A 17,860-nucleotide genomic window follows, 5' to 3' on the forward strand; every position below is an offset into this window, starting at 1 on the left:
ACTAGGAGATGGGGGGGGAAAGTGGTGACAATAGTAAAAATGATGACGCCTCAGGTCAGACATTTACAGTCAGGTCCATAAATATTGGGACATCGACACAATTCTAACATTTTTGGCTCTATACACCACCACAATGGATTCCAAATGAAGTGAACAAGATGTGCTTTAACTGCAGACTGTCAGCTTTTATTTGAGGGTATTTACATCCAAATCAGGTGAACGGTGTAGGAATTACAACAGTTTGCATATGTGCCTCCCGCTTGTTAAGGGACCGAAAGTAATGGGACAGAACAAGAACCATAAATCAAACTTGCACTTTTTAATACTTGGTTGCAAATGCTTTGCAGTCCATCACAGCCTGAAGTCTGGAACACACAGACATCACCAGACACTGGGTTTCATCCCTGGTGATGCTCTTCCAGGTCTCTGCTGCAACAGTCTTCAGTTCCTGCTTGTTCTTGGGGTATTTTCCATTCAGTTGTGTCTCCAGCAAGTGAAATACATGCTCAATTGAATTCAGGTCAGGTGATTGACTTAGCCATTGCAAAACAGTCCGCTTCTTTCCCTTCAAAAACTCTTTGGTTGCTTTTGCAGTACGCTTTGGGTCATTGTCCATCTGCACTGTGAAACACTTCAATTCATCGTGCTGCTTTTGTCAGCAGTCACATCATCAATAATACAAGATAATGCTAAGTATGCTTAGGATCATAAGCAGTTCCTTTTCTTCTCCATACTTTTCTCTTCCCATCACTCTGGTACAAGTTGATCTTGGTCTCATCTGTCCATAGGATGTTGTTCCAGAACTGTGAAGGCTTTTTCAGATGTCGTTTGGCAAACTCTAATCTGGCCTTCCTGTTTTTGGGGCTCACCAATGGTTTACATCTTGTGGTGAACCCTCTGTATTCACACTGGTGGAGTCTTCTCTTGATTGTTGACTTTGACTGACACACACACACACACACACACACACACACACACGTTCTTGATCTGGCCAACTGTTGTGAAGGGTGTTTTCTTCACCAGGAAAAGGGTTCTTCAATCATCCACCACAGTTGTTTTCCGTGGTCTTCCGGGTCTTTTAGTGTTGCTGAGCTCACCTGTGCGTTCCTTCTTTTTGAGAATGTTCCAAACAGTTGTTTTGGCCACGCCTAATGTATTTGCTCTCTGATGGGTTTGTTTTGTTTTTTCAGCCTAATGATGGCTTGCTTCACTGATAGTGACAGCTCTTTTGATCTCATCTTGGCAGTTGACAGCAACAGGTTCCAAATGCAAATAGCACACTTGAAATGAACTCTGGACCTTTTATTTGTTCATTGTAATTGGGGTAATGAGGGAATAACACACACCTGGCCATGGAACAGCTGAGACGCCAATTGTCCCATTACTTTTGGTCCCTTAACAAGTGGGAGGCACATATGCAAACTTGTAATTCCTACACCGTTTACCTGATTTGGATGTAAATACCCTCAAATAAAAGCTGACAGTCTGCAGTTAAAGCACATCTTGTTTGCTTCATTTGGAATCCATTGTGGTGGTGTATAGAGCCAAAAATGTTAGAATTGTGTCGATGTCCCAATATTTATGGACCTGACTGTAATTTCACTTAGTAATTTACAAAGTAATTTACCATTAACTTTAAAGAACTAGTGTTGTTGCTGAGCTTATAATGATTTATGTTTCAGTTGAGTCTGTTCTAATACAAAATTAGAAGCTTTGCTATATTTCAGATATTCACAAGATATATACTGTGTTAAATTTAAACATTTGAACAATCCAAAGAAATTATTTCCAAATCTTAGATTTGTTTCTCGAATTACATTTAACTGTAGTGACTGACCTAAGATTATTGGAAATAGGATTGTAATTGCATATTGATTTCCTTTAAATCCCAACAAAATCCTGCTATATATGATACACACACGCACTAAATGTAACACATGAGTACCCTATATCAGTGCACACAGAACATATATTTAAATAAGTGGTATACAGGCATGCTAACACCTACACTTACACACTGCAGAATGCATGCGAGATATAGATTTTACATAATGTTCATACGGCTAACAGTTAGTAACAGTTAAATGTACTTCAAATGTCAATTCTCTGTTTAGTGTAACATTATAACAACACAAATCTCCATTCCAGTAAACCATTTGTTTGTTACTACAGCTCCAACATGACTGTGACCGAAACCACTGCCAGTAAACTATCATACAAATGCTACAGGCCATACTGTACTTGAGTTTTTTAACATAGACTCTGGCACAGTGAAAAATTGTCCTGTAGTCTGACTAGAATTGATAAGAATTTAGCGATTCTGATTCCATTATCAACTCTCATTGGATTCTCATGCATCCACTTTGAGAGTCACCATCATCACTAAGCAGCATATAGAAGACATTATATTTGTGCAACTTAATTGCATGTTGTGTTGTCAAACGTTTGTGCATAATGGCAGTATTTCCACTCTTGGTGTTGATTAGTGTTGGGGTCATTACTAAAAGTAATTACTCCCAGAAGACAGTAATTTGTTACTCTTTACATTATATCAGCATTTTTCCGTAAAATTACATGAAACACACAGTCTCATAATTACCATTTATCAATATAAACCTATATACTACAGCCCTACACACCAACACAAATCCTGAACCTAATGAGGACACACATATGATATTTCTCAAAGCATTTACATGCGAACACAAAGCCGGCAACACAAAGATTAGAACCGGAACAAAGAAACTTTACAGTAATGTCCACAGTGATTCTACTTTAGCAACATGAACAGGTAGAGCCTGACTGCTCATCACTGATGTTACCTGTTGAAGTTCAGGGTCTGGCTGCTGGGTGGGGTCAGCATTCACTCAGCTTTAAGTCACTCTGGGTTTTTGGTTAGCTTAGCGTTAGCATCCTGTCCTTGCAGTTGTTGGCAAAGAGTTGTGTTAGCAGCATAATGCAGTTTCTGTCAATGTAGTTTGCACTTTCCCACGGTGCTCTCCTCCTTTGGACAATAAAAATAAAAATAATGTCCATATCCACGCTGTAAAACTATCTTCCTCTTCAGTTCAAAATGAACTGCAGTCAGCTGATTGTAGTACAAGTGCAAGTCGAAAAATATTTTTAATTCTCTTCCCAAATCATAATTTGTTTTGTAAGGAAGCACTTCACTGCGAACATCCATCTTCCATTCCATACGTCCATCCAGCAAAATGAATGCCAGTGGTATGGATGCTACATAAGAGTCATACATATAAACGGACTCATATTCATTCAGTGATTCATGTATTATCTCCCAGTTTCTTTGGGAATTTTATTGTTGTAACACTATATCAGTATAATTCACCATTGCTAACAATCAGTTAAAGAAATCCTAGTAAAATGAATTCAAAGAAATTACTTCAATGTAATTTTAAGGAATGTATATACTGCATGTAGAAGAATGCACTGATTATAAACGAATGGATGACTTTGGAAGAATCAATGAATTCCTCCAAGGTCCTAAGGCCAACATGATCAATTCACAAAATGTTTGGCATAAAAATAGAAGGTGTGATAATATATCACCATAAAAACACACATCTGCATCCCACTAAATCATTAGTTTGTCACTCCAACTGACTGGTGGTTAGCATTAGTTCAGTTTCATTCTGACCATCAGGCTTCTCCTCCTTGTCTGTTTTGATGATGCCATTGCTCGTTAATGTTAGTTTTTGTGATTGTTTGTTGGCCTTCACTTTGAATATGTCCCACCTCTCAGAAATCAATCCTCTGTTGAAGAGTAGTGATGACAGGTAGGAGAACAACAAAGTAACAAAGATAGTGGATAACATGCAGATAGTCCTGACCGGAGAGCGCTGGACATACACGCCATCTTCAAGAGTGCAACCCGGGAAGTGAAGGGCAACAGGTAAGCCTATGGATGGTTCACCACTGAGCAATCTCAGCAGCACTCCAACTAGCAAGCCCATGATGGAGCCATAACCATTGGAGATGTTAAAAAAGAGGACGCAGACTAGTTGAGGGAACATGATGGTGTAGGTTATGTCTGAGCCCAGGATCCAAAAAACCATGATGCTGTTGTTTAGGAAGGTGAGCGATGTGCCAGCCACGCCCACCAGGACCACAGTGACACGGATCACCCACTGGAGCTCCCTGTCTGATGCCTGCAAAAAAACCCCCAAAATAAAATCAAATTTGGAAACTGAAACAGAAAAGACATAACCACAACTCTAATCTTCTCCTTTCAGGTCTCTTACTGTGGTCCTTAGGATGTTCTTATATATGTTGGATGAGAAGATGGAGGCTGCGGATAATAGCGCAGAGTCTGTTGAGGACATCACAGCAGCAGCTACAGCTCCAATACCAATGATGGAGATGTAGTTTGGAGTGAGGTACTGCAGAGCAATTGGCAGAACCTGACCAGCGTCTCCTCGCTCGAAGGGGGATGGGGAGCCATATAAGGTCATGTTCCAATCTGGCATAAAAACATAAAAAGTACAAATAAATGAAAATATATTTTAACAATTTTATTAAATATATTTCTCTATTGTTGTACCTGTTGATGCTGCGACTGCTCCAATCAACACAGATGGGATTCCAAGTACAAAAATAAGTGGAGCTGCAATAAAGCAGGTGATCCTGGCTGTATTTGATGAGGAGGCTGACAGAGTCCTCTGGTGGAAGTCCTGATATCCAAGGTTACCTAAAGCCTTAAACAAATGACAGTGTGACAGTTAGCCGTTCATTTTGTTAGTTAGTCATTTATTAGGGTAATGTTGTTTTAGTTTATAATCTCTCAACTTTAGTTTTATCTCTAATTATGTGCATTTTATTAGCACTCAGCAAATTACAAACTGTTTATTTCATTTTGAGTTAACTTGTGTGCTTTAGGTTTATAATGTTCAGATGGAGTGCACATTATAGGTTGAAACATTTGCTCATTTGTCTCTCGTCAGAATAATTGTTCTGTGTCTATTTGGAGTTTCAGTACTTGTTCAGAGGTCCCTCGAATGTAAATGAACATTTCTAGTATTAATTATAGTTATAAGTATTAATAATCATTAAATTCAATGAAAACTATGTCCTTTACCCCCCTCATTACATCATTTGGCTTACACCATGCAAACAATTTCATACCCATGAAGGCCTAATGCTGAATGACTGAATATTGCTGAATGTAATTTGATAGAGTTCACTTGTTAACCACAATTTCTCCACTCATGTTTTCTAAGATGAATATCGTGGTCCACATTGATATCCTTAGGTTTTTCTGGATTTAAAGGGAGACCCTGTTCTTTATTTTGTTTATGAACCTGATTGATCCATCTCTGACCTGGAACCGCTACTGGAACCACTGTTCCCATCTTGGATTTCATTTGCTTGAGGTTCATAGTCAGAGTATGAAAACTGCTTTTTGAAACAGATCCATTTACAGGTGAGTCACTGCTTGGTTTGAGTTTTGATAACTGTATAAATTACTTAAATACTCACTTTAAAGCAGATTCAAGGATTTTAAACGTTTTTCTACAACAGTTAGGTGAGCCTTTGTCTGCTGGTTTCTCCCTGTTAAAAAGGGAGTTTTTCCTTTCCACTGTCGCCAAAATGCTTGCTCATATGATTGTTGAGTTTTTCTCTGTATGTATAATAGTAGGGTCTACCTTACAATATAAAGCGCCTTGAGGCAACTGTTGCTGTGATTTGGCACTGTATAAATAAAATAGAATCAAATTAAAATTCTTCTTCTTCTTTTTTAAATTATGGTCATTTTAGGTTCTTCTTTGTAATAGTTGTGGCGGGGTGTGGCCTGCGGTGCCGTGCAGGGAAGGCGGACGCACCTGCACGGCATCTGCCGTGGTCATTCACATAGTTTATTTTGGATGATTGTTTGTACTTAGTGACCTTCATTTTAAACATTTAGATCTTTTAATACCCATCAAGAGACTAGTGCTAGAAATCTGTCTTGGTCTCTGCAACTGCTAATGTTTTTCTGTGTTTGTTGCTTTTACAAATTCAGTCCTAAATAAAAATAAATGCAGGCCTTACCAATAATAAGAAATTATCAATCCATCTCCATAGCCTTTCTTTATCTACAGAACCAATCCAGGGGGCTTGGTAGGTAAAGTTGAAAGCAGTCTTAGTAATGTCCATAGAGTGGGGGTTCATTAAGGTGAAGGGGACACAGAGCCACTGCAGAACAGAAGAAGATCCAATGACATAAAGACTAAGATAGTCACAATATTCACAATCACATTAGATTTGCTTACATTAAAACCCCGTTTCCAAAAAGTTGGGATGCAAAATGTAAAAACACTGTAAAATTGTAATACAAATACAATGCAATATATTGGAAACCATTCCAATCCTGTATTATAAGCAGTATGTGAAACTGTTGTGGTTAAGACTCTCTTCTGCGAACTGTTTATGGTCCAGACGGGCATTGTTAACGCTGTGTATTTTTTGACACTGGGATAAATCAAAGCTGCTGAGGAAAAGGTGTATAATCACAGCACACATGCTCCAGAAGGTAAAGAACCATGTCATTTATCATAAAGATTAACCCTTCAACCTCAGATTAAAATCTATTGTTTTTCAAAAAAAATATAGGCTGATTTAGAATTTAATGGTCACAACACGCTTAAAAAAGGGGTGGGACGAGGGCAACGACAATTAAGGAAGAAATGTATAATTAGGGAAACAGCTCAAATAATTGCCAGTTTCATCATCTTTAGTACATAATGTGCATGAAGATTCAGACAATCTGGAGAATCTAGAGGAGCCAGAAAACAAACGATTAAAGACCTTCAGGCCCTCAGTCTAAAAACAGTGTCCAGTGAGCACCATCAGTCATAGATCAAAACTCACAAAGACAAAACTGATGTTTAATATAATTTAAGGAGACAGAAAGAAAACTGAAAAAAGTTTTAAAACCTCTCCTGTGGTGCATAAATAAAAGTGTTTTTTTTTTTTTTTCAAAGCCACAGATCTTGTTTTTCTCATGGCCAAGGAGCAGAGGGAACATCCAACTTGCTATAAACACAACCTGATGAGTTTGGAGGCATTAATGCACATACTACTTTCTTTTTTAAAGTGAAGTGCCATCAAATTAAAAAAAACAAACAACCCCCCCCGCCACAACAACTACTAAGTTTTCATGTATTGTCTATGTATTTTCAAATCCATACAGGCTTTAAAGTATTTGCATTAATTGTGCTCTTTTATATATATTAAACACAGTTTCCCTACATTTTATTAAGGAGGGATGTAGTTTTCCATGCAAGTGAACTCACCATACTGAAGAAAATGAGTGTTAGCTGTATTATGTCTGTGTAGGCTACAGAGTAGAGACCTCCCATTAATGTGTATATGATGGCTACAGCAGCAGAGATCCAAATGGAAACAGCGTAGGATAAATCCAGGACCACACTTATTGTTGCTCCTATAAAAGTAACACAGTAAATGATACAGAATCACATATATCAGAATTACCTTCATTCAGTTTAGGAAAATGTGTTCAGTCACTTTAGGATGACACCAACAGCATGCGTCAGTATGACTTAATGAAATTCTAGTTAATATTATCATACTAGTTTGTTGTATATGTGTTTTGGATGCAGTTAAAACTATTATAGCAGCCGAACTTAAAACACTTGTCTCTATCCTGGAAATTATTCAGTTGCAGGTGTTATTACTAGAGAAGGAAAACAAAAATTATGTGGGTATCACTCACCTAAGCCGATAAGAGTTCCTGTCACCCAGATTAGATCAGAAATTAACAGAGCCACGGACAGAGCTCCACTTATTGACTTTCCATACTTGATCTGGAACGGGTCCATCATTGTCACATATTTTCTTTCTCTCATTGGTTTGGCAAAGAAAAGTCCACCTTAACGATTAAAATCAAACAAAGGGAGACAAGTTTGTGTCCCTGCCTGCATAAGAGTGCCACTGGATGCAGACCACTCAGGCCTGCAGGCCCAGCGCTGGCTCTCAACTAACTAATATTTGTTGTATTTACCAAATTTTGAGCAGTTCCATCTACAGGTAGAACACATTTCTTCACATTCACTACTGAAAATCAGTGGACTTCCTCTTTAAGATTCATTCATTGCTAATTTGCACAGATGTGTCCCCACTTGCTTTTAAGACATGCCTGGCCTGTATTTTTCAAAGCCTAATTTAGAAAAGGTAGGTTTTTAGATTTTTCTAGTCGTGACAGGATTATGAAAAAACACATAAAAGGGGGACAAATTTGGGTCCCTACATGTAAGTGCCACTGCAAGCAGTCTGTTGTGCGTTCAAAAGAGTACTCCAGCGGTTTATCGTTACAGCCCTGTAACACTGATTCACTGTGGACAACAATAAAAGAGGCCCTTCAGAAACAGTGTTGACTCTCGACTAATCCTTATGATTTTGCACAGCTTCCTCTAGAGGCAGAAAAAGTGTTTGTGAAAATTTGTGGCGTTCCTATTTAATACACATTTAAAGTAATCATATAGAAATCATATTTTTCCACACATATATATGCCTTTGTCTTATAAAACACATTCCTGATTTAGACATTAAAAATAATATCTAAAAATAAAAACCTTGCTTTGAAAAAGGTTGTTTTTGTAGATGTTACATAATAGTTCAAATGAATATGATATTTGTAGGCGTAACCGAGTATGTGACAGGGATATCATAATGATTAAATTCTGTAGTACCATACACACACACACACACACGAGCCGCTCTCTTCAGAAAATGGGAAATGGGAAATCATGTGCAAATTCAGAAATTATACAGGTAATGGTGTTATTATTAAAACTCTTACCAACAATAAAAGACAGGGCTGCTGTTAGTGGCATGACCGCCCAGGCCAGCCCCATAGTTGGTGTGTACACTGCCTCTGTCAGACCAACGATAAAGCCCCCTCCAACAAAAGTAGCTGTAGAGAGCACAGCATAAGCACACATAGAGGAATTACACTGTGACCTTCAGGCTCAGGTAAAGAGGCTTCTAAATTAATATTGCCTACTGATAAGCAGTTTACTGTTTTTTTGGGGGGTTTTTTTTAGACTAAGCAAGAAATATTAATAAAAAATCTACTTAAGCTTAATGGTTCCACTTCACTGTAATTCACTGTAATATGTAATAAAGGAGGCACAACAATATATTTTTAAAATAACTGTATTAAGAAAGGTTGTTTTTTACATCTGAACAGGCTAGTCCCTTTATCTTAATAGCGGCACATGTTTTTGTTGAAAGGATGTCAAACGGGGGGCTCCCTGTTAAAGAGAGACGGGTTGTTGTTCACCAGCTATTTTACTATTTACTTTGGTGGAGTTAGAAGAGAATATAACTTGTTCTATTAAAAAAGCTGCACTGTGATGACCTCATGCAACAACATACTCATTTTGTGCTTCACTATGTTCTTACACAGTTTCACTCAATGAAAGCCTACAATAACAACCAAATATCCACAAACATGTACTCTCACCGGTCATTGTGAAGACTCCTACTACCAGACTGATCCCTCTGTTTCCCAGCAACGTGACCTCTGTCTGGGCTGCCTGGCTGCTTTTCTGCACCCGTTTGGACTTCATCGAGGCCCACAGGCCAGTGCCCAGCACCATCAGGTAGAAGATCACCATTACCACCAGCCCCGGGATGTTCAGAGCCATTGTGTGCTGCCTTGATGACTGGCAAAACTTGGTTCCACTGATGAAAAAAAAGGAAAAGAAAAAAAAGAATAAGACTAATAAGTTGATTTTCAAATGCAAAATGTTTAGTTCAACCCTAACGTTTCCTACAAACTGTGCTGCCAACTTTAAACTATGAACTATCAGTTGTAATGTGATAAGGGTGGGGCATTCAAGGGCAGTCTGGGGTGCTACTGTTTGATTAGATTTTAGTAAATGTTTGACAGTTTCTACAGTTGAGTTTCTACTGACTTGTTTCTCACAACTCCCAGAATAGCTCTTGATTGTGAAGGAAAATTCCAACCCCAATGTAAGGTTTGTTTTTAAGACTTTTCTCTCTTGGTTGAATTACTCAGCTATAGTTTAGTTTTATATTGGCATGTCTCCAAAACCATGTTCAGAAAACCAAGGCTGGAAATGGAAAAAGAAACTCTGTAATTAACCTTACAGCTCTATAAACTGATATCTGTAGATGAATAAGCTGTCAGAACAGTCAGGTGGCACACAACCAATGTAGCAGAATTCTAAATACTAGACCATATTTTTAGTTACATTTATTTTTACTGTTTACTAGTTATTAAGTTAGTGAAAGGGGTTAAAAATGTATTCAGTCAGTACAGAATCATCTTCTATCCTAAAAGATCATCAAGAAAACAGAATTAATTCAAATTAAGAAATAAGATGAGTTAGAAAGAGAGAGGAGTCTGGATATAAGAAAAGATTAAAGCTACTTTCTGAAGACCAGAAATCTCTCTATTTTTCCACTAGGACGTCAGAAACCTGTGGCTACAGCCTTGATGGCCTCACTTGGTTAAAGTCGGAGTGAAACTTTGTGATGGAGATCAGGGGGTTCCATTAAATTCTCTTATATTTTTGCTAGTTTTTCAATGATTGATACTAGAAATGATTGGAAAATTAAGGACATTTATTGAGTTTTTGAGATTTTGGGAGTGCTATTTAAGTGACAGTTTAGGGAAGACAAGCCTACCTGTGTCTAAAAGAAAATCTTCATCAGAACTGTTCACATCTTCTATTTATTTGTCTTGTGAACTTGAAAACAGTGTTGCGTAGTTTATTATTCAGATTCAGTCCAACTTTATCAATCCCAAAAAAGGGAAATTTGTTTGCAGCTTACCCACACAGCATATTCCCACAGTCAAACTCACACAACCACTACAAACACTGTTGCATGTCAAGGCAGGGCTCAATAAGAGAGCTAAGGGCTGTACAGTGGACAAGAGGATTGTAGGGCGAGCCAGCAGCTTTATACGGTTGTTAAGGCTCATGTTTCTGAGTCGCACCTGAATCCCACCTCTTCACCCTTGTTTCCTATGTGAGGATTTTTCTATACGGTCTAGAAAGCTCCAGAGAAATATCCACTGGCTTGGCTCTGCTGCTAGACCGTACTGACAGGAGGAGCTCACAGCTAAGAATGATTTTGACGGTTGTTGCTACATGTTAGACACTTAGATCAAGCACTAAGTTTTTAAAAAGTCCAAGACAGTGTGCTGAAAAGCAAGAAGAGATAAAGGTCCACAAATAACCTCTTCATCAGTAACCCAGCTGACCTGACACACACAACACTCATTCACAGTAAAAACTCAGTAAAACTCACGAAGAACAACAACAAACAACAAATGGTGGTAAGCCGCCTAAGTTGGACACAACGGAGTGCCCTGAATGAAAAGAATGTTTGCCAGTATAGATGCTAGTAACAGTCACCGTAGTAACCTTAGTAGTAACCTGTTCCTAGTTGTTTCCTCAGCAGGATGTAGAGCAAAAGAATAAAAGTAATGTACTGACTTCATCATAGTGTCTGTTTCAATATCAAATTAGGTATCTAAAATACCAAATCTCAAATCAATCATGTCAAGATACCGTAGGTGTAAAATAAAAAAGATATGAAGATTTATAGCAAACCGTGTCGTAGTTTCAGTACTGACCAGTGTGGCTATTGATAATGAAAACCCAGCTAATGCCTTCATTAAACTGTGTTCTAGTGGTTTGATCACAGAAAAAAAACATAAGCCAGCAACACCAGAACTATTACACTTTTTTTTTTAAATGGCGAATAACCAGTCCTTTAATTATTTTAACTGTACAGATGATGCTTTGAAGTACTCTGTTCTGCTATTTAAATTACAGCTAAAACCATTATTATTATTATTATTATTATTATTATTATTATTATTATTATTATTATTTTTAATATATTTTTTATTAGGATTTTTTCCATAGTAACAGACAATGACAAAAGAAAAAGTACACAAGAACCAGAACAGAACTTAGCTCAGGCAATACAAGGTTCTGAGGCACATACAAGGCAGTTGAGGTAAACCACAACCCCACTAGGGATCAAAACAAATCAATAAGACCAATATTCAGGCAAATTAATTCAGTTTGGGAAAGCCCCGTAACAAGGAGGATGACAGTACAGGTCCAACGTATTTCAGATATGGGTCCCAGGTTCTGTGGAAAGAGTCCAAGGTGGAGTTGAGCATACAAGTTATATATTCATTGGGAATACAGTCCATAACAATGTTATGCCAGGATTTCTTAGTTGGGATTGCTGGCCTGCCCCAGAGGAGCAGGATATTCTTCCTGGCCACAAAAGATAACAGCTGGAACAGTCTCTTGTGCTTGCCTTTGATAACCAGATTGTCCATTACTCTCAATATAAGACAGAGAGGGTCCAGAGGAACCACAGAGTTGAAAATAATTGAAAGTACCTTTGCACACCCGACCAGAAATATAGAATTTTCACACATGACCAAAAACAATGCATAAAGTCACCCTCCTCCGCATTACACTTCCAGCATAAAGGGGAGGAGTTTACATCTATTTTACTTTTTAAAGAGGGTGTGATGTATGCCTGATGAACAATTTTTAACTGAATCGATTTAGCCCGATTACAGACAGATATCTTAGAGACACAGGCCCAAATCTCCTGCCAGTCTGGATCATTTATTGAGCGGCCTAGGTCTCTTTCCCAGGCCTGTTTAGCAGCCAGGAAGCGAGGGGCTGAGCTAGAGTTAAGAACCTTAGAAAAGGAACTGATGGATTTTCCAGACTGCAGGGAGGACAAAGCATCCTCCACTGCGGACCTAGTAGGTTCCAACAATAGGGTGGTTTCATTAATTATAAAGTGCCTCAGTTGCAGGTATCTAAAGAATTCCACATTTTGAAGGCCAAAACATTGTTGAAGCTGCTGAAAGGAAACAGATCACCCAAGTTAACCAGCCCCAAATTAGACCAGACCACAAAACCCCGGTCCAGACATCCAGGCAAGAAATAAGGGCCATTCATAACAGGAGCCAGGGAGGATGTCAAATGGGCCCGACCCTCCAAAGCACGGACAGACCTCTAGGCCTTGACAGAGCATAGGGTAATAGGATTGTTGGACAGTTTTTTGACTTCACTGATCTCTTTAACAAATAACAAATTAAACGGGGGACATTTGGACTGAGAGGATTCAATCTCAAGTCAGATCGAGGTAGAGTCGCATCTGAGCCAGTCTGCGATCACTGTAAGATGAATAGCAAGTTGGTAAAGTGGCAGATTGGGTAAATCAACACCTCCATCTCGAATGGACATCTGGAGTGTGGCCATTTTAAGTCTGGGCCTTCTTTTGCTCCATATAAAAGCACTTAACCAACCCTCCAAAACCTTAATAACCTTGTTAGATAACAAGATGGGGATCATTTGCAGAGGATATAGCAGTCTGGGCACAATATTCATTTTGATCAGGGCCAACTATTACAATCTTAAAAGTTACTTATGGAGTAGAGTCAGCATCACATTGGCAAAAAATGTAAGCACTTTGTAAACTGTGTGTTGGGCTCTACTAATGAGCCACAGAGCTACTGCAGGTGTGGACATAAACTGACACAGAAATCGTGGCAGAGAGCCTGGGGTACAATAAGTTGACCAGGAGACTTTGACATTTGTTAGGCTATAAATTAACATGTCAACCGTGTAGTCTCTGGATAACCCGCTTTACCACTGCTGTTTACGATGTTCAGTTTCTGTTGGACCAGTTTTTTCGGGGTGAGTAATTAATTTATGACTTAGAAAATTCACAACATTTTAAATAAGTGAGCTTCGTTAAAACACTTATGGACATGAATTTTTCTGAAAAAACAAAAATATACATTGTTATATTATAATAAACAAATCTGATGTTGCAAGTTTAAGGCTTTCATCTACTGAGGGGTTGTAAATAAGCACCAAAGCTTTTCTTTAATCTACTAACAACAAATGTCATGGCAACAGCCTGCCTGTAACAATTTGGGTGTGTTTTTTCTTTCAACTCAATTAACCTTAAAAGATTCACTCACCTATCACATTAGAGCCTACTCACACTAACAGCTAGAACAAAAATAACACAATTTGCATTTATTAATAAAAGGAGTCATTGAGAGGTACATCTTTGGACAAAGTTCACAGCTCTAAAAGCTTGTTTTATTTCAGGGAAAGTTTTAACAGTGTAAAGTCTGCCTGTGTGAATTCCCTCTCTTTATCACACCATCATAGAGGCAACAAAAAAAGAAAAAGTGCACACCACATAATTTGCAAAAAGCCTTGGCAACTGAAAAACACCTAACTGATCTAGAGTACTGGTTAGGTAGGAAGTAGTTATTTCATAAGGATATATCGCACTAACAGTAGGTTAAATGTGAGCCACACCTAACTATTCTCCAACATTGCGTTCAAGGAAAAGCATTGGGAACAGTAAACATGTAAAGCATTACCTTCACCACTTAAAATACTTTTAAAAACTTGTTACAAACTGTCATGAAAGCTATTAAAAATAATTTTATAAATCCATATAAAGGCATTTTGGCATAATATAAATGTGATAATGCAGCAGTAAAACCTGATCTGAGTGACCTTTCTGTGTAGATTAAAAAGTGATACAGTGACAATTATTTGTAAACTTTTACACTTTTACTGTGTTTTAAATCTTAGTCACCAGGAAGTGCAAAACTAAAACACATGCTTGCTTTATCAGAGACCAGCTTAGTTTAATTTACAGTCAACAGCTGCAGTAAATACAGACAGAAGCTATTGCTAACTGCTAACTGTGACAGGTTTAAGCAATGAAAATCAAAGTCAAACACTAATTACCTGCTTAGCTGGTTGCAGTGTGGGTATTCTAGTACCTTTCTGAATCCTTTCCAGGGCTGCGTTCCTATCGTCTCTGCCTGACTGTTTTTTCTGTTTGTCTCATAGCCAGTCTAAGCCTCCTCGTGGCATAGAGGGCTGAGCCTATTGTAGATAAGACACAAAAATCTAAGGCTGGACAGGTTTTTTCATTCCTCACAGACCTCAAAGGAACCAGCAATTTACGATCATTTCCAGGCAGAAAAAAAGTGGCTGTTTAAGAATAGTGATACCAGAGGAAATAATTAGATTTAATAAATGCCAACAGATAAAAGTTTTAAATCTAAAGAATTACTGAATTTCAACTTTTAGCTAATGGATTTGTGGCGGAAGGAGTATTTAGAGTCTTGACTTCTGCAAAAGTTGCGATGCAATCTAAAATATAGTGTAGACATTGTTACAGTGCAATCAAAATCCTGTGTTTTAGCAAAAAACATAAAAGAGCAGCACTCATTCTTCAGAATGTCACATGATTTCAGAATCATGTAACTCGCTCAGAATTTTTAATTCATCAGTGAATAAGTCTTTTTAATAAGAGTATAAATATGATTACGTTACATACTGTATCTATGATAACTCGTTTGTGGACAGGGTAACCCTTGTTATATTTACAGATTACAGACGCCCTTTTCACTTCATGTTCATGTATAAAAAAATATTATTATTTTGAAACAGTTATGACCTTGTTCCCACCGTAAGTTGCAACTTTTTCACGAACTGCTTGTCTATGTGTGACTGACGTCATCTGGCACTGTAAACTAAAGATAAATTACACATAAACAAAAAGTTCTCTTGTCAGCATATTTTGTGTCAGAATTTATTTAGACCCATGATGTAAAAAAATCTTCCAAACTTATAACTTTTTAGCTGATCCTAATATTTTATACTCTTTCAAAAGCCAGTTTGAGGGTCAAAGTTGGAGTTAAGTCTATGTCAGGGGCATTTATTGGGCAGGGTTCAACATAAACACTTTCCTAATGGCCCAGAGCCTGAGTGGTAAAGTACACTGGGTATGTTGATTTGGCAGTGATGATATTTTCGTTATCAGATTATTCACTTGTGATGACAACATGCTGAAATAAACCGTCACAAACCGTTTTAAAAGTCAGCATTACTGTGATAACACATTTTCAATTTCACATACTACTGAATTACAGTAGTCCAGCCTAGAAGTAATAAATGAATTTACTAGTTTTTTTTAAGCATCACTCTGAGACAGGATGTTTCTAACATTAGAAATAATTAAACACTTTTTTTTTTTTATTATACAAAATAAAGGAGTTACCCTGGTCAAAAAATGACTCCAAGATTCCACTCTCCATTTACACGAACAAATTAGAGTCTAATAGATAAATATGATTCAAACCACTGCAGCACAGTACATTTATTATTTTACTATTCTTACAGCATGCTCTAATCTCTGTAATAAAATGTTGTGATCAACAGTACTGAACATTGCACTGAGGTCTAGCAGGACAAGCAGAGACATGAGCTGTAAGAGGTCATAGGAAGATCATTAAACATAAAGCTGTGATGAATTCCTAAACATGACTGAAACTATTCAAATAAACCATCCCTCTGCAGATGATCTGTTAGCTTTTTTACAACAACTCCTTTAAGAATTTCTGAGATAAAAAGGAAGGCTGGAGATTGTCTTTGATTTAGCTGGACAGGGGGTTTCTTTTTAAGCAATGGTTTAATTACTGCCACCTTAAAGGCCTGTGGTACGTTGCCAAAAGAGATCATAATCAAGATTAAAGCATTACCAAATGGACTTGTAGGAATGGGGTCACACATTGATGCTTTTGAAGAAGTGATTATTGATGTTAACTCAGAAAGACCAATTAGAGAGAAAGAATCTAAATAAATATCAATAGTACTGAAAGTAGCTGTATATGCATAATATGTCTGTGGGACTGTTATGAATATTGTTTTTCTCTCGTGGTTAAAATTGTATTCATGAAGAAGTTCAAGATAATGTTTAATTAATCTTTGGCTCAGCAGAGCTCTGACTCTTTGTCAGCCTGAATAAAGTGCTGAAAAGAAACCTGGGGTTGTTCTTTTTTTCTTCAACCAGGGCTTTTTGCTAGGGCAGCAAACTCCTTTTCCAGGCTAAATGAAGCTCTAACTTAATGAGATGCCATTTCCTCTCAAGCTTACGTTTTATCTGCTTTAAGGCGCAGGTTTGCCAGGAACAGTTATACCAGGGAGTCAAGCAATGATTTCAGGCTTTCTTTTTCAGGGGAGCGACTGTATCCAGGTTCGTAAACAGTGCTCTGCATTGTGTTGGCACATGACATCGAAGGAGATAACCGTGGAATTGCATCCTTGAACTTAGTTACAGCGCTTTCAGGAAGACAACTTGAGCCTTACTCAGGGTGTAAACAGACCTCAGACCAAGTTGGCTTCTTTCACTGAGAAAGGGCTATATCTGAACCAGATGCACCTAGACCGTTTGTTGGACTGTTTGATAAGGCCACTGAGGCAAAGCATATGATAGTAGGCTAGCTCTCTTAGAAAAAGAAAAAAATATAAAGATGGGGGGGCGCTATAATCAGATGCTACAAATGTCGAAAAATACAATTAAAATGAGCAGTGATTATATGATGCAGGAGTTATTTTGAGCACACGTTAACTCAGGTGTGCATTGTTATGTTGGCTTGCCCTTTGGCATAGAAGCTTTTGAAAATAACTGATGTAGACAACCCTGTCTCACAGTAAACATAAATGCTTGTTCTGTTGACAAATTTGAACTTTGGTTGTAGTAAAAAAAAAAAAAAAAACAAACAAACCAAAACCCCCCAAACCAAACAAACTTCGAGAGACACACAAGTTCAACACATGGCACATTTTCTAAACTTATTAGTATTTTATGCATCAGATTTTTGCTCATGTTTCATATTCCTTCGTCTATAAGTCACCTTAAGTAAAAATGACTCCTCTTACCCGAATGTGGTTGTACGGAACCGAAGTGCGGAGAAGTTTGCTGTAAAATGCGCATTTCGTGTTTTTCA

General features: G+C 37.8%; 1 protein-coding gene across 2 annotated transcripts; it reads right to left on the minus strand.

Annotated features, from left to right (window-relative positions):
• Positions 1-1,623: 1,623 nt before the first annotated feature.
• Positions 1,624-17,841, minus strand: LOC134643821 (high-affinity choline transporter 1-like). 2 transcript variants are annotated; one of them, XM_063496394.1, is made up of 10 exons: positions 17,793-17,841; positions 14,811-14,951; positions 9,482-9,702; positions 8,816-8,929; positions 7,730-7,885; positions 7,290-7,438; positions 6,046-6,189; positions 4,559-4,712; positions 4,260-4,477; positions 1,624-4,166 (listed from the first exon to the last, which is right to left on the minus strand). In XM_063496394.1, exons 3-10 carry the CDS (start codon positions 9,663-9,665, stop codon positions 3,609-3,611), a joined length of 1,677 nt encoding a protein of 558 aa, XP_063352464.1. In that variant the 5' UTR covers positions 9,666-9,702; positions 14,811-14,951; positions 17,793-17,841; the 3' UTR covers positions 1,624-3,608. The 2 variants fall into 2 exon arrangements, with proteins under 2 accessions (XP_063352464.1, XP_063352491.1); XM_063496421.1 differs by lacking the exon at positions 7,730-7,885.
• Between the last annotated feature and the right edge of the window lie 19 nt (positions 17,842-17,860).

Source organism: Pelmatolapia mariae, linkage group LG2 (assembly GCF_036321145.2).
Source record: "Pelmatolapia mariae isolate MD_Pm_ZW linkage group LG2, Pm_UMD_F_2, whole genome shotgun sequence".
In the NCBI taxonomy this organism is placed as follows: domain Eukaryota; kingdom Metazoa; phylum Chordata; class Actinopteri; order Cichliformes; family Cichlidae; genus Pelmatolapia; species Pelmatolapia mariae.

Excerpts from the sequence above, each read along its gene's own strand:
- LOC134643821 (XM_063496394.1), bottom strand. The coding sequence starts at position 9,665 with ATGGCTCTGAACATCCCGGGGCTGGTGGTAATGGTGATCTTCTACCTG. Across the intron at positions 7,886-8,815 it reads AGCCCTGTCTTTTATTGTTG|GTGGACTTTTCTTTGCCAAA; the intron begins GTAAGAGTTTTA and ends TTAATCGTTAAG. Across the intron at positions 4,478-4,558 it reads AGCAGTCGCAGCATCAACAG|ATTGGAACATGACCTTATAT; the intron begins GTACAACAATAG and ends TTTTTATGCCAG.